The 14732-nt window shown below is 44.8% G+C and overlaps 2 protein-coding genes across 5 annotated transcripts in view; one reads left to right on the top strand and one right to left on the bottom strand.

Moving 5' to 3' along the window:
- The window catches only part of LOC102028386, a 28568-nt gene extending 26960 nt beyond the window's left edge, over positions 1–1608 (bottom strand). The window contains exons 1-2 of the mRNA XM_013510076.1: positions 1426–1608; positions 768–1004 (exon numbers count right to left, since the gene is read on the bottom strand). Of these exons, the coding sequence (XP_013365530.1) occupies positions 768–1004; positions 1426–1608 (420 nt within the window). The remainder of the gene's footprint in view (positions 1–767; positions 1005–1425) is intronic.
- The window catches only part of Ptger2 (prostaglandin E receptor 2 (subtype EP2), 53kDa), a 14397-nt gene extending 1091 nt beyond the window's left edge, over positions 1–13306 (top strand). The window contains exons 2-3 of one of the 4 annotated variants that reach the window (XM_013510326.1): positions 139–1016; positions 12425–13306. In XM_013510326.1, the coding sequence (XP_013365780.1) occupies positions 139–1016; positions 12425–12529 (983 nt within the window). In that variant the 3' untranslated portion in view covers positions 12530–13306. Of the gene's footprint in view, positions 1017–1209; positions 5741–12311 lie in introns of those variants that run through there. The other 3 variants (XM_005376782.2, XM_005376783.2, XM_013510327.1) reach the window with 3 other exon arrangements.
- The last annotated feature ends 1426 nt before the right edge of the window (positions 13307–14732 follow it).

Raw genomic sequence — 14732 nt, 5'->3', positions numbered from 1 at the left:
TGGGCGCGCGGCGGGGACCCTGGGGCGCGGCCGCCCGGAGCGCGTGCCGGGGTCCGGAAGGGGGCTGCGGATTGCGGTCGCTCCCGATTTCCCTCCGGGCCTCGGGGCGCTCGGACTCTCACACCCTCGTCCTCCCAGGTGCCAGCCGGGGCCGGAGGGCGCGCCAGTCCTCCACGCCGCGCGCCATGGGCAACGCCTCCAATGACTCCGGGGGCTGCGAGCAGCGACAGTGGCTCCCCGCGGGCGAGAGCCCGGCCATCAGCGCGGCGATGTTCTCGGCGGGGGTGCTGGGGAACCTCCTGGCGCTGGGGCTGCTGGCCCGCCGCTGCCGAGGGGACGCGGGGCGCGGCGCGGGCGGCCGCGGCGCCCTGTCCCTGTTCCACGTGCTGGTGACCGAGCTGGTGTTCACCGACCTGCTGGGGACCTGCCTCATCAGCCCGGTGGTGCTGGCCTCGTACGCGCGGAACCAGACGCTGGTGGCCCTGGAGCCCGACAGCCGCGTGTGCACCTACTTCGCCTTCGCCATGACCTTCTTCAGCCTGGCCACGATGCTCATGCTCTTCGCCATGGCCCTGGAGCGCTACCTCGCCCTCGGGCACCCCTACTTCTACCAGCGCCGCTTCTCGCGCCGCGGGGGCCTGGCCGTGCTCCCCGCCATCTACGCCGCGTCGCTGCTGCTCTGCTGCCCGCCGCTGCTCGGCTACGGCCAGTACGTGCAGTACTGCCCCGGGACCTGGTGCTTCGTGCGCCACGGGCGCTCGGCTTACCTGCAGCTCTACGCCACCGTCCTGCTGCTGCTCATCGTGGCGGTGCTCGCCTGCAACTTCAGCGTCATCCTCAACCTCGTCCGCATGCACCGCCGGGGCAGAAGGAGCCGCTGCGGACCCTCGTCCTTCAGCGGCGGCCCGGGGCCCCGCAGGAGAGCGGAGCGGCTGTCCGTGGCGGAGGAGGCGGACCACCTCATCCTGCTGGCCATCATGACCATCACCTTCGCCGTCTGCTCCCTGCCCTTCGCGGTGAGTCAGTCAGCCCTGCCCGGGTTTCTGCAGCCCAGCCGCGTGCAGCCTTCTCTGCTCCTCTTCCCCCGCCCGCCCCTGCGCTTCCTGCCGCCCTGCAAACTCTTGGCAACTGAAAAAGTATGTCCTAATGTTAACGCCCTGTCTACCGCTTTGCCCTCTCGCTTCTCACCCGACTTCCTTCCTCCGGCAGTCCTGGCACGTGGGCGTCCCTAAGCTAGTGTTTCTCAGATGGTACTGCCGTACCCCAAAAGGAAGCCTTGGCCCCTCGCGATGCCCGCCCAGCCCCCCGTGCTAGAGTCGCGAGCCCCTGGACTCCGGTCCTTTCCACTCCAGGCTAGCTTGTCCAGGTAACGCAGGAGGAGGCGACCCGTGCCACCTTGGGGTGTGGGATGTTTGTCATCGTTACAAGGCGGCCACCCTGAGCCAGTTTGCTGCTGTACCTCCCAGCCACCGGGACTGGTTCTCCGTGCTCTGCCTTCTGCTTGTCAGGAACAAAAAAAATGTTGTTCCCAACCCATGGCATTCCAGCTGCCGTTGAAAATGCACCCAAATGCGGAGGCTCCTTGTGGCAGAAGTTCAGAGCGATCATTATTTGTGTCTAAAGTTCAAGCATCTCGTTTACAGTTTCCCGATTTACATATTTGAGTGTAGCTATTTGTGGTCGTGGAAATTCATGAAGAGGAGGCAAAGACAGTTCCACAGAGGAACCCCCTTCTGCTTCTGCAAGCCCTCCATAGGAAGCATTTGTAACCTCTTAAACATCTTTGGATGTCAGGGTCAGGAATACACACAGGTGCTTTGCCTTTTATGGTTGTACACTTCATGAGCCCATAGCTCCACAAAGAACAGCTGGTCCATGTCAGGGAAGGGAGACCTGAAGGGCATCGGGTGCTGGCCCCCGTGGGCAACCTGCTGGGGCAGTTCTCGCATGCTAAGTTCAAGCTTCCTAAAGGCTTAGCACAACCTGTGCTGCTCTGACCTCTAACAGAGCTAGAAACCGGAAGTTTGTAAAGAAAGATAAGATGCCTGGCCTTTGCAGGTCCTACTTGCAGAAGCTGGGGAAATAACTCTACCCTGGCCCCCTGACTGATGCCTTCTAGTTACCCTCATCTGCTTATTCTCAAGTGGCAAAGGAACATGGTCCTGAAAGTCCAGATGTAATCCCTGCCCGAAGCTGTGTTCTCTTTGCCTGAGTCCTCACATTTCTGTCCCACCTTTTATCAGGGCAGAAGCTGGTCTGAATCCGCAGGCTACGCTTAGTGGGGAATGAGAGGGAGTTTGTCAAAGGCGTCCTCTTTACTAATGAACTAAGGTCCTGTGAGAGGTGACACCTCCCGTTCCACCCTGAGCAGTGGAGTTTGTGGTAGAGAAACATTGTGATGTAGAAACCAGGGGCTTCTGTGCTTTTTGTTTCACAGTAGGAACTTTTAATTATGTCAGGGGCTAAGTCAGCTTTTGGGGTTGGGACTAGGATGGAGAACATTACGAAAGAAAGCATTTCAAGTTCCCTTAAACAACAGAATGCAACTTGAAGGACATAAACATGTCCAAATAGGGGAGTGCCTGTCAGGCTGGTGGGAGCTAGCATGTCAGCTCTTGGAGTTTTCTCTGCCATTTATGAAGGTGCATGAAAACATCCCCCCACCTCCAGCAACATAAATGGCCTGAAAATGGGTTCCAGGGGGACCACACTTCTGTAAAAAGGATTGTTACTCCCCTTCTTATGCCATTTAGAGGAGGCAAGCAGGAAGAAAAGGGTCTCCCCATGACTGGCCCACTCAGAAACCAAAAGCAGGAACTTTCAACAGGTTCCCACAGTTTCATGTAAACACTGCCTTTATCATGAGAACTCCATCAATGCTATATGTTGGTTTTTAAATATATATATTTGATACATTAGGCCCTCATTACTCTTAGGCCTGGGGTAGCTCCAGAGTTGCACAAAAAAAAGGGCCTAGAGCCAGAAGTCTGGGTACAAAAGGGATAAGGGGAGGAGAAGGTTTGCTTTGAAGCTTTTTTTTTTTTTTTTACTTAGATTGCCTGTTTATGGTGTGGGGGGCTAAATGAAGTTTATAAGGTTTAGCGCCGTAAAACTACCCTTTAAAACTGACACTACCTGCAAAACGCTTCTGGTGTTTGCTTCTGCATGTATTCATTGCAAAGATTCCCAGAGAGCAAGAGAAAAATCTTCATATGAAGGGTCAGGAAGCCAGCCACGCTGACTTCGTGTCCTGTGACTATCGTGACATCACAGCCAGATGAACTATAGATAATCCAGTAGGCACAAAAGAGAAAGTTGAAACCGTTTCTTAATAAGGAAATCTGCACTGGCCATTGACTGATTTTGTTTTGTCAATAGATCACTGGTAATGATTATTACTATCTTTCTCTTGCATAACCCTTTACACTTTAGGAAGGACTGCAGTACAGTTTATTTCTTGAGGTCTAATTCAACCATTCAAAATTTATGACTGCTGTTTAGTTTATACATTCTTCTATTTTAGAATGCTTGGCATTTGCTCCAAAGGGTGTTTTTACCCCCTATAAGTCCTTCTGTTTTACTTGACCCACATGGTTAGAAATGGTCTACACCAGTCTCCCGCCCAAGGTAGGAATCACTTGCATACCTCCTCACCCGAGGCACTGTAAGACAGTCAGGGGCTTATGACTGACTTTCCAAATTCTCCTGCTGCTCCAAACACGGTGCACAGTCCAACAGAAATACAATATGAGCTGCCTATGAAATTTTAAATTTTTCTCAAAGCCACATAACAAAAAGTAAAAAAAAAGTTGAAACTAAATACATATTTTAGTTAACCCAACTTTAAAAAATCAATTCAAATAAGTTATCCTTGTAAAACTACTTGAGATATTCTAGCTAATGTTCTTCCGTGTACCCCAGAAAATACAGAAAACTGTAGTACCCCATGTCTGCCATTCTTTCCTCAGAATAACAGGCACTGCTTTCTGTGTCCATCAAAAGTAGACCAAACCACTGACCAGCAAGGGGAGTGCACACATTTGTACCCAGTGGGACCCTGGTCTATTCCACAGCATCCTCGCATTGGAAGAGACTGGGTGATTTAGGGAACCTAGAACTACTAATCTCAGCCATTGCCCTAGGGTTTGGGCAGAGTGGAATTACAGCTCCCACTAGAGCCTGCAAAGTTTGGGAAGTAAAACTCTCAAAATGGAAAAAAAAAAAATGTCCTGAAATGAAGTCATATAACCTCATGTATCATTTTATCAAAAGACGTAAGATTTTGAACGCTAATTTCATAGTAACTTGTTATCTTCACAGCAACCTACAAAATAAATAATATGATTCCTGTCATACAGATGAGACAAAATAACTTTCCCTAGGTCCCGCAGCTAGTGAGGGCTGGATCTGGGATCCAAAGCCTCGCAGTGGAAGCACTGAGACTATGCACTAATTACAATGCTTTAAAGAAAGGTACTCATTTCAGGGGTAACATATGAGAAGATGAATCTAGAGTTTCATAAGAGAATTATGAAGACATTATAAATATTTGGGGGGCTAGGGGTGCAGCTCGATGATAGAGAGCTTGCCTAGTATGCACAAAGCCCCTATCACTGCACTAAATAAATAAATTATTTTGCATTGTAATTCCAACTTGTTAACTTTACAACTAAAATGGCAAGGACCTTTTACTCCCAGTCCGCTCAAGGCAGCTAAGCTGGGTCAAAGTGTGGAGTTTCCTTTTCATTCTCCATAGACCTATAAAATAAAAGTCTGACATTGCGATTTTAAGAGATTGGCTAATGTAAACGATGATCTAAATTAAGAAACAATCAGATTATCCCTCACATAAAATCTTCCGTTGGTACACATAAAACATTTCTTTAGTGATAAAAAAAAAAGCATGTAGTATTTAGAAAACGACATTATTTTGGCTGTCCAATAAGAAATCATGCATGAAACCAACAACATATTCCAAACTGTTTATCCATTAAAGGAGTTTTGTGTAAATTAATAAATTCCTCCTTGTGCTAATCAGCTGTTGTCAACATTTCCCAATGACAAACAGAAACCTTTTTCTTCCTGAAACAGAACAGCACAGGAAACATGAGACCTCCGTTCCTGTCTCAAATACTGTTTGTTTCTTAATTTCCAACCCGTATCAAACCGTCCTCTCACCACTTTGCTAATTGTGATAGTTTCTGGTCATTGTAAATGGTTTCTCACATGCCATTAGGATAAAGTGCTCAGGCCTGTTGCTCAGTTCTAAAATTTCAACAAGAAAGCGTTGACTCATTCTAAAAATGTACTCATCTTTACAAATTCTTTAGGGTTATAATTTCTAGGTAAATCTGATTAGTGGAAATCTGATCTTTGCAATACAGAATAAATGCAAGGAAACAATACCAGAGTCTTCAGTTCATGCCAGGTATTTATGTAAAATGTAATACGAAGGCAAGTTGAAAGCTGACCCGAAGTTGGCTGATTACATACATGCAGAATACAACAATTCAGATAGGGATGAAAAGAATTCAGAAATTTCTGTGCATAGCTACTAGGAACTTTGCCTGGTGATATTTTAAATGGATGCCCTCGAACAGCTAACTAGGGGGTCCTTTATCATTCAGGCATCATTAAAGATGTGCGTAGCGATTGTTGAGACAGTTGTGAATACACATTACCTTTTAAGAGAAAGTTTCTCTATATACTTATTTTCTTTTTTTTTTTTTTTGGTTTTTCTCTGGTACCGGAAACCGAACTCACGACCTTGCACTTGCCAGGCAGGTGCTTTTGCCGCTGAGCTAAACCCCCAACCCCTTATATACTTATTTTCATTTGACATCCTTTCCTTTGCCATTTGACACTATGCAGTGGGGACTGTAAATAAAGGCACAACTGCAATTTAGATAGCAAGAACCATAGTCCTTTTTCCAAAAGAGAATTTGTACATTACATTTATCCCTCAGTCAAGCATATTCTCATTGCTACTTCAGGTAATTTAGGGAAGGTTCTTGACTTACAGAAAAAAAACCCTTTTGACATGGTATATTCTTTGGCATGTCAAAAGTCAATCATAGTATTTTTTAAAGAGAGAATAAATATGGCTAGACAGACTGCTTCAAGAATGTCATCGGCAGATCTATTTCCAGCCGGAGCCTTAAGACCCACTTAATCTGCAGTCTGGCCCGCTCACCTGACTTCTCCTCTTCTCTGTTTTGACATGTCTGATCACCACTCTCCATCCAGATCTTGAGCTCAGGACTACTGAGCCCCAACTCATATCATCAAGGTACACAAAGCGCCATCTTTCTGACAGGATTTTGCTGCCTAAAATGGCCCCTAACCCGAAACAGACTTTCGGTACCCTGAAATCAGGATATGTGTGACAGGCAAAGCCTAGGAGAAGGAAGATTTCATCTAGGGAAGGCTGAAATTCCTCTAGACCAGCGTTCTTACCTCCTGCTCCGTGGACATGGAGCTCTCTGAAATCGTTTGCACAGTGTTGTATGATAGAAGTCCTAGGGAGATAGAGCCCACCATTGTCTCCAGTAGTTCAGAGCTCCCATCCTGCACTCTATAGGCCCAGAGCTCCAATCTCAGCACTCACTCTTTTTTTTTTCCTTTCTGAAATGCACCAGGCGAAGACTATGCTCCAATCTCAGCACTCACTCTTTTTTTTTTCCTTTCTGAAATGCACCAGGCGAAGACTATGCTCATCCCAGAGCTGCCTCTATGCTCCAGGTTTCCTTCTAATGGAAATGGGCTTCATTTCCCTGCACCCCAAAGCACTTGTGATGGGAAAGAAAGGAGTTCTTTAAAGCATTGTATACCTGGAAAATTTTCTCCCTCTCCCAACAAAAAAGATGTAAAGAATTAATTGTGCAAAGCCTATAGTCCAGGACACTGTACTGTCTTCCAGAAGGAGAGAAACATAGTAACCAGTTCAGCTATGGATAAGAATGAAGGAAAAGGAGCCCCCCACCCGCAAAGAAAGCCAAATAGCTGCTTGGAAAGAGTTTTTCAGTCTATGAACAGGAATAGTGATAGCCATAAACCCTCACTGCAGAAGCTCTTTATACAGAAGGCAGTCCAGTGTGTAGTGGCTAAAAGTGAATTTGGTTTCCATTGCTCCAGTTTGACCTCATGGTTTTTCTATTGGTCTGGAGGGTGAACTTGGTTTCCTCCTTTCTAAAATGGGGATAATAAGACTTTGTAGGTTTGTGTAAGGATTAAACAACATGAGACTTTTAATGTGCTCAGCATCACGTCAAGTACAGTGATAACATTCTCCCTTAGTGTTGGCTGCCATGGCCGTGGGATTAAATTTCCAAAAGCAAATCGGATTGTATGTTAATGAGCAGGAACTGAATCTAGAAGCTCATTACTTTGATTGACCAGACCTAAGCGGGTCTTTTGTTTCTTAAGTGACATGAATGAATATTTGAAAGCATTTCAGGTTTTAGGTAAAATTCTAAACCTGTGGTTCTTAACCTTAGCATCCACTAGCATTAGCATCACAGTGGCGGAAAGATCAGAAGGATGTGAAAACCCCATAGCCATGTCCTAGCCCATGCCTAAATTATCTAATTCATTTATTTATTTATACCAGGAATCGAACTCAGGACCTTGTGCTTGCCAGGCAGGTGCTGTGCCACTGAGCTACATCCCCAGCCCCCTAGACTAAATTAGTCCAAGTCTGAGGAAGGAAGCGAGGCACTGGAATACTTTATTTTTTTTTTTTTATTTTTTGGGGGAAGGGGGCGGTTCCGGTACCGGGAATCGAGCTCACGACCTCGCGCTTGCCAGGCAGGCGCTGTGCCGCTGAGCTAAATCCGCAGCGCCCCTGGAATATTTTAAAGCTCCCTACATGACTGCAGTGATCAGTCGAATATCGTCCGTATTTACTCTCAGTTTCTGAACCTACTTCCTAACGCCGTTAAACATAGGAAAGTGATTTAAATAAACAGGCCCTGGGCAGTGCCCAGATGAAATATTTAATGGGAAGCTGCTTCGGGCAACCCCAAAGTCGCACTAGTTCTCATTCATGCCACTTTGTGAATGTCACAAGCTCCAGCTCTTCCAAAGCTCTGTAGAGAGGGCCTACTCTACAAAATTAAACTTAACTCCTTTATGTTAGCTCTTGGTGTTTTTCTCATGGCAAATGCATTAGAGGTATACGCAAAAAGCGTACAAATGCCACCAGACTCAGACTCTGAATCCCAGAATGTCACCGTCACAGCATTCATTCATCGCCCCTGTCCCATGCGTTTCATTAACAGCGCAGGATCAGCTAGACTCCGGAAGTGGGGGGTGCGCAGCTACGGGGTCACAGGCTCGGTTTCAGTTTGGAGACAGATGGTGGCGACGGCTGCTTCAGGTCACAGTTGGTCAAGTGCGCTTACAAGAGGGGACGTGGGAGAGGCTGGGAACGAGGCAGGGAAGAAAGCGCCAGCATCAGGCAGGCAGAAGAGACTGGAGGGAGCGGAGCGCCTGGGCCCCAGCCTCACTGTGCGGAAAGACGGCAAGATGGGCAGTTCAGGATCAGCTACGTGGGATCACCTCAGCAGGCTCTAAGCCCTAGCGGCAGGTCCTAACCCTGGGATGATTAAGGTGGAAGAATATTGGCTTCTGGCCGATGGGGCGTTTCTGGGTTGGTTAGTGCTTCTGTGTATCAAAGATGCTCTTCCAGCTAAGTCCTCTGCTGCCTCTAAGAATCAGCCAGCCCAAAGACCGGCAGTCTCTCCCCAGCCACGGAAATTTTTCATCCATCAAAACATCATTATAGAAGCTGGGGATGTGGCTCAGTGGTAGAGTTCTTGCCTGGTATGCACAAGGCCCTGAGTTTGATCCCCAGTATCACAAAAAAAAAAAAAAAAAAAATCCTTATAGGGTGTGGTGTCACATACCTGTAATCCCAGCACTTGGGAGGCTGAGGCAGGAGGATCTCTGTGAGTTCGAGGCCAGCCTCAGCTACATAGTGAATTCAGCCTGAACTGCATAGTGAGACCCTGTCTCAAAAGACAAAACAAACAAAAAACAAAAAAAAAAACAACGTACAAAAACAAAATATCATTATATGCAGAAAAATTACAAATGTAAACAATACAGTTTGGTAGTAACAGGAATGTACTTAACGCTACTAAATTGTACACCTGAAAATAGCTAAAATAGTAAACTTTATGTTGTGTATATTTTAGCACAGTTGAAAAACCAAACAAACTGCAAATACTCTTAAACTCAAGATAACAAAAAAAAAACAAGATCCAAAGGGGGAAACGGGGAAGTAGGAGACAAAGTTACCTCAAGAACTTCAAGGGTCACTGAAGAACAGATTGTCTTCCGCAAACCATTGGCCACCTCCTGAAATGCATATTTTAAGCAATTCTAAAAATTACCCTTTGTAGTGGATGAAAAGGAAAGAGTACAGAATTGCTTCATTCTCTAAAAGCGTCTCTCACTTCTCATTACCGTGTCACGGTCTGAGGCGACCAGGAACTGTGGGGAAGGTTCTTCCGAAAACCTGACTCATCGTCAGAGCGCAGGCTGCGACGGCGCATGCGCACGCCGAGCCTCAGCCTGGCCTCCCTGGCAGCTGGGTGCTAGCGTGCTGTCCCGTCCAAACGAATGCAAAGTCAGCTCCACACTTTCCCATAATAAAATGTTCATGTATGCACGTACGCGTGTGTGTATGTACCGATTCATATATTTTAATCCAGCAGATTTACATACACCGTTACCCTGAATTTCTAACCTCACTTAGAAGTCACCTCTTTAAGACACTGTACTGTACATTTCACATCCAGAGTAGTTTGACAACTAGTGCTTCGTTGCGTGGCCCTGCCTGTTTTCTTTTCTCTGTGATCTGAGAGACCCACTATCAACTCTTCTTTTTCCTTGCTCTTTTGCCAAATCTTTTCTCCACTCTCTATGCCAAGATTCTCTGGCATAAACACCTCAGGCTGCCAAACTTTTCTGCTATTGTCCTAACATAAGCAACCCAAAAATGACTACCCTTTCCTCTCCCTGCAATTTGCTTCGTACGTCCAGTTCTCAGATGCCTGCAGAGTAAGTACCAGGGGGAAAGAAAACGAACTATTCCTTCTTTTGTTGGGGAGGGAGAGGATGCTTCCCTCAGTCAGAGACTGTCACGAGTCGGAGAGTCCTGAAACCTAATGACTAGGTCTGATCCATATTTGCTTTCTTCCTTTCTGTAAACTACATGGAAGTGTTCTATCTCTGCCTGAAGATCTGCCAACTCATACTGTTCCGTTGCTTCCAATCTGATCAAAAGTTCTATTGCTTCCAAAATAGCAAAGGAGTCAGGTAAGAGTGAGGTAACCGGTTTTAAAAACTTTGACGCAAGTATAGAGATGCGTCTGTTCCCCAGTGCTTAGGGACCTGTGCTGTGCTCTAAGAGAGGCCTGCATATTGCTCACAACCAGCAATGCACAGGCAGCAGGAGAGTTGGAATCTGTGTCCTGCCTGAGCCACTATACAGCGCTGGATACGCGGGAAAGTCCCAAATTTTTCTGCACCTCAATGTTCTCATTGCTGTGGTGGAGATAATAACAGCTAACACTGTGGAGTGCTTATCACATGAGCACTGTGAAAGCAGCTAGCACACATCTTCCTGGCATGCTGCCAGCATCCCTGTGAAGTAGTTATTATTATTATTATCGCCATTTTACAGATGTGGAAATTGAGGCACAGAGATTAGTTTTCTTACCTGTGATGCCAAAGCTATCATCCAGAGCTGTGATTCAACCAAAGCAGTCCCTTAACCAGAGCCCATGCTCCCACTGATGGGAATATGCTGCTTGCCCTGTCTTGCTGAATTGGGACTAGTAAAGCAGATCAGGTGTTTGGAAAGAGATGTGACATGCTATTAGCAACATTCCTGAGGATCACTTCCTCATCCCTTAAAAGGAGGTAATACTTAAGCTTCCGAGTGTTTGTAAGGCCTAGGAATAAAGCAATTTTAGTAGCCAGTACAATTCATGACACTATATATATATATATATGTATATTTATACATATATATGCTATTGATCAATGCACACTGTGTGTGGTAGACTGACAACTGGTGGTCAACTTGTAACAACACCCGGCTGAACTGAACCAGCTTGGTGCTGGGTGTAGGAGGCCCACCCGAGGATTGTGGCCAGCAGCATAAGAGGCAGAACTGCAGAGGCAGTTGGTTTTCCTGGGGCTGCTGTTGGTTCTCTTGGAGGACCTGGTCACACTGGCTTTCCTGATGAACTTGGCTGTTCTCACTGTTGAAGGATCTCAGGACCTTGTTGTCACTGGGAATGGCTGTGGTTCATTTTGGGGAGCTCTGGTCCTTTCAGTATCGCTTCCTGGCTCCGGAAGGGAAGATGGTCCACTGTTCAATGTCCTGCACTGGCTTTTCTGATATAGACTTGGCTGTTCTCATCATCAGAGGAGCTCGGGACCTCACTGTGGCTGAGGATGGCTGTGGTACTTTTCAGGGGAGCTCTGATTCTTACTTTGAGTGTTGCTTCCCAGCTCCAGTGCAGATCCCTCAGCCTGCTAGCACAGATCCTTCATCCCGCTAGCACAGACTTCTTAGGTTCCACCACTGACCTTTGGCCTTCCCAGCACAGACCCATGAAACAGGCCTACATGGGACATTGTCGTGGGCGCTAGGCCTCCAGTTGGACTCATGAGAGGCATTGTTATGGGCCCTAAGTCTTCAGCTGGACTCATGCAGGACATTGCCGTGGGATCCAGGCCCTCAGCTGGATTCTTTGGGTCTTAGTGTGTGGACAAATTTCCTGCACTCTCTTGGTATATGACTCTTTGGGTGACTATTATAAAATAATCTTATAAATTATGTGTCCTGTATTGTTCCCCTTACAAAACCCCAAACTATAACATTATTATTACTGCTATTGATATTTTTAAAAGGTGTCAAGAAAACCTCTCCCACTGAGCCACTCTCCCAGTCCCACTTTGGCAGTTTTTAAAGTGTGATTGCACTATAAATGAGAGTATAAAATATTCAATAGAGTACTCATTACTGGACATTTTTCCAATGACATGACAGTTGTGTATGATGTCCAGGTTAATTATAATCCATAGAAAACATGCTTTCATTAAGTTCAAAGGAAAAAATATATTCATTATGTTATGATTCATATATGGAAGAAGGATGAGATTTTGCTACCCACCGTCTCTACCACCACTCCCAAACAAAAATCATAGTTAGATTGCAGGAACTAGCATAGAGTGTAAGCCTGTTCCTTGCTACAGTGTAAACTAACATCATTTTCCCCCTTTGCTTTTTACAGATCTTTGCATATATGAATGAAACCTCTTCTCGAAAGAAAAAGTGGGACCTCCAAGCTCTTAGATTTTTATCAATTAATCCGATAATTGACCCTTGGGTCTTTGTCATCCTCAGGCCTCCTGTTCTGAGACTCATGCGTTCTGTCCTGTGTTGTCGGACTCCATTAAGGACACAAGATGCAACACAAACTTCCTGCTCCTCACAGTCCAACGCCAGTAAGCAGGCTGACCTTTGTGGACAGTCATGAGGACACACTTTGCTATGCAGCAACTGGGAGACCCTTTGGAAATGGCTCCTGGGAGAAATGTACAAGGCTAGCATATAAACAGAATGAAACTGCCCTAATAAAACAGAGTAAACAAATATTTCAACAGTGGTTTGGGTTACAAGCGTGCCGACAGGATACTTCATAGAAAGTGTCAGAGGCATCTATAAAACCTCCCCTCACTAAGCACTGTCATGGTGTGGGGAGGAGCAGCCAGCCGTTAAGATCCAGTGAGCTTTTGATGCAGGCTGTCCTGGTGAATGACAGCATGTGGTGTGTCATTTGTTTAAAACCCTATGGAGTTCCTGTCTTTCTTCTGTTAAATGTCTATGCTACCCCTGTTGTAAACACAGTGTGGAGTCGGACCAAGCGAAACTTCATGTGTTTCTCCAGGAGGTCAACACGCAGAAGCACCCAAGGCAGACAAGCTGCTGTGTTGTGATTGCTGAAGGGACCCTTTGTTTGGACAATGATGTCAAAAGTCTTTGGCACCTTATACCCTAACGTTTGTAGACGTGGGAGCACTCTCTGGTCACTATAGTGTTACTCTTACCAGGGAAAACTCCATTGGTTAGTATCAGTTTGTTACACCCGCCCTTTAGGAACTCTGTGTCCAATTGTAAGGTTATTTATTTCATAATATCCACTGTACTGGTATTAATCAAGAAGATTGTAGGAATTTTCTTCTCAACAAGAAATAATAAAATCGTTGTGAAGACGGTTAATTCTGATTAATACTCTTCATTCTATTCCCAGGCGAGGATGTATGTGGCTATCTGAAGCCAAGTATTAGGATTAAAAATTGAAAATTTAGTCCATTCTTCATATATTCTGGAGCTCTTTTAAGTTGATATAAGGCCTTTCCTGAAATACACTTTTTAAGATGATTGTTACAGTGAAATTCATCTGTCTGTGTTTTTACTTAGGGAACATGGTTTGAGTCACACTATATAAGAAATCATGTAACAGTGAGTCACAGCTTAGTATATTTCTCAATGTTTGGCATAGTGTAAACTCAGCATCAAAATATTTCAGCAAATTTACACAGTTTAATCATAGTTACTGTGTAAACTTACGTGAAATGTTACAAAAAGAAACCACCTAACAAAATTTAAGAATGGAGTACTTGATGAACTCTCCCAAATAACATTTTATAATTAATGTAGATATAGTATCTTTTAAATTAGATAAAAGTGGAAATGTTAGATTTAATGTGACCAACATTTTGGTTTTGGTTTTGGTTTGTGTTTTGGCACTGGTAGGATGAACGTACCTAACACAGCTAAACAAGAAACCAAACTCCTGGCCCAATATGGTAGGTTTTCTAAAAAAGTGTGATTACCTCATAAATGAAAATATAAAATATTCAATGAGCCCTTGGCACTGCAAGTTTTTCTATCAATTTTCAGTCTTCTAGCATGATCTTTAAAATAGTAGACCCACATTATATTTTGTAGAATGTTATTATGTGTTATTTAAAAAGAAAGGATGTTAGTGTTTTCCAAAGTTTCACTGAATTATTTACTTAAAACCACTTCCTATAAGTAGTTATCAAACTTGATGATCACTTAGCATGATTCCAGATCAATCTAGATATCATGGTATTTTGACACAAGTAATCTATGTCAAATCAGCACTTATTAAAAAGAATAAATGGTCTGCATTATTACAAATTTAAACAAACCAGGCAAAATTTAACTTAACTATAATCTAGACAGAACAATAAATCTTCCCTCTCTGCCAAGCATTCTAATGTTAAAAAATTATTCTAAACAGGACTAATTAGGCCCATGGGTAATTCCTAAACATAAAATTCTGAAGTTGCTTTGAATCTGGAAGATTGATTCTGTTTATCAGATGACTTTTTAAATCTCAGAATTAAAATGTTAACTACAATCCTTCACCCCATCTCACTGCCCCCAAAGTTCCAGAATAATGCTTGAGAATTTAAAAAAAACTGTACAAGGAACAAGATTTACCATGGGAGCCTAAAATAGAAGAATTTAAGCCATTAAGAACTAGTAGATTTTGAGAACTTGCTTCCTCGTGTGCTTTTGTCCCTTGCATTATGTTCAGTAACTAAACCTTATTATTTCATTTTGCACCAATATGTACGTAGACAAAATTGAAAGTAAAAATCCTGTGTAGTAGTCAAAT

Source organism: Chinchilla lanigera, unplaced genomic scaffold, assembly GCF_000276665.1.
Source record: "Chinchilla lanigera isolate Chin_1 unplaced genomic scaffold, ChiLan1.0 scaffold00008, whole genome shotgun sequence".
Taxonomy (NCBI): Eukaryota; Metazoa; Chordata; class Mammalia; order Rodentia; family Chinchillidae; genus Chinchilla; species Chinchilla lanigera.
The sequence above is the reverse complement of the archived record's forward strand: the minus strand, read 5'-3'. Positions and strand labels throughout refer to the sequence as shown.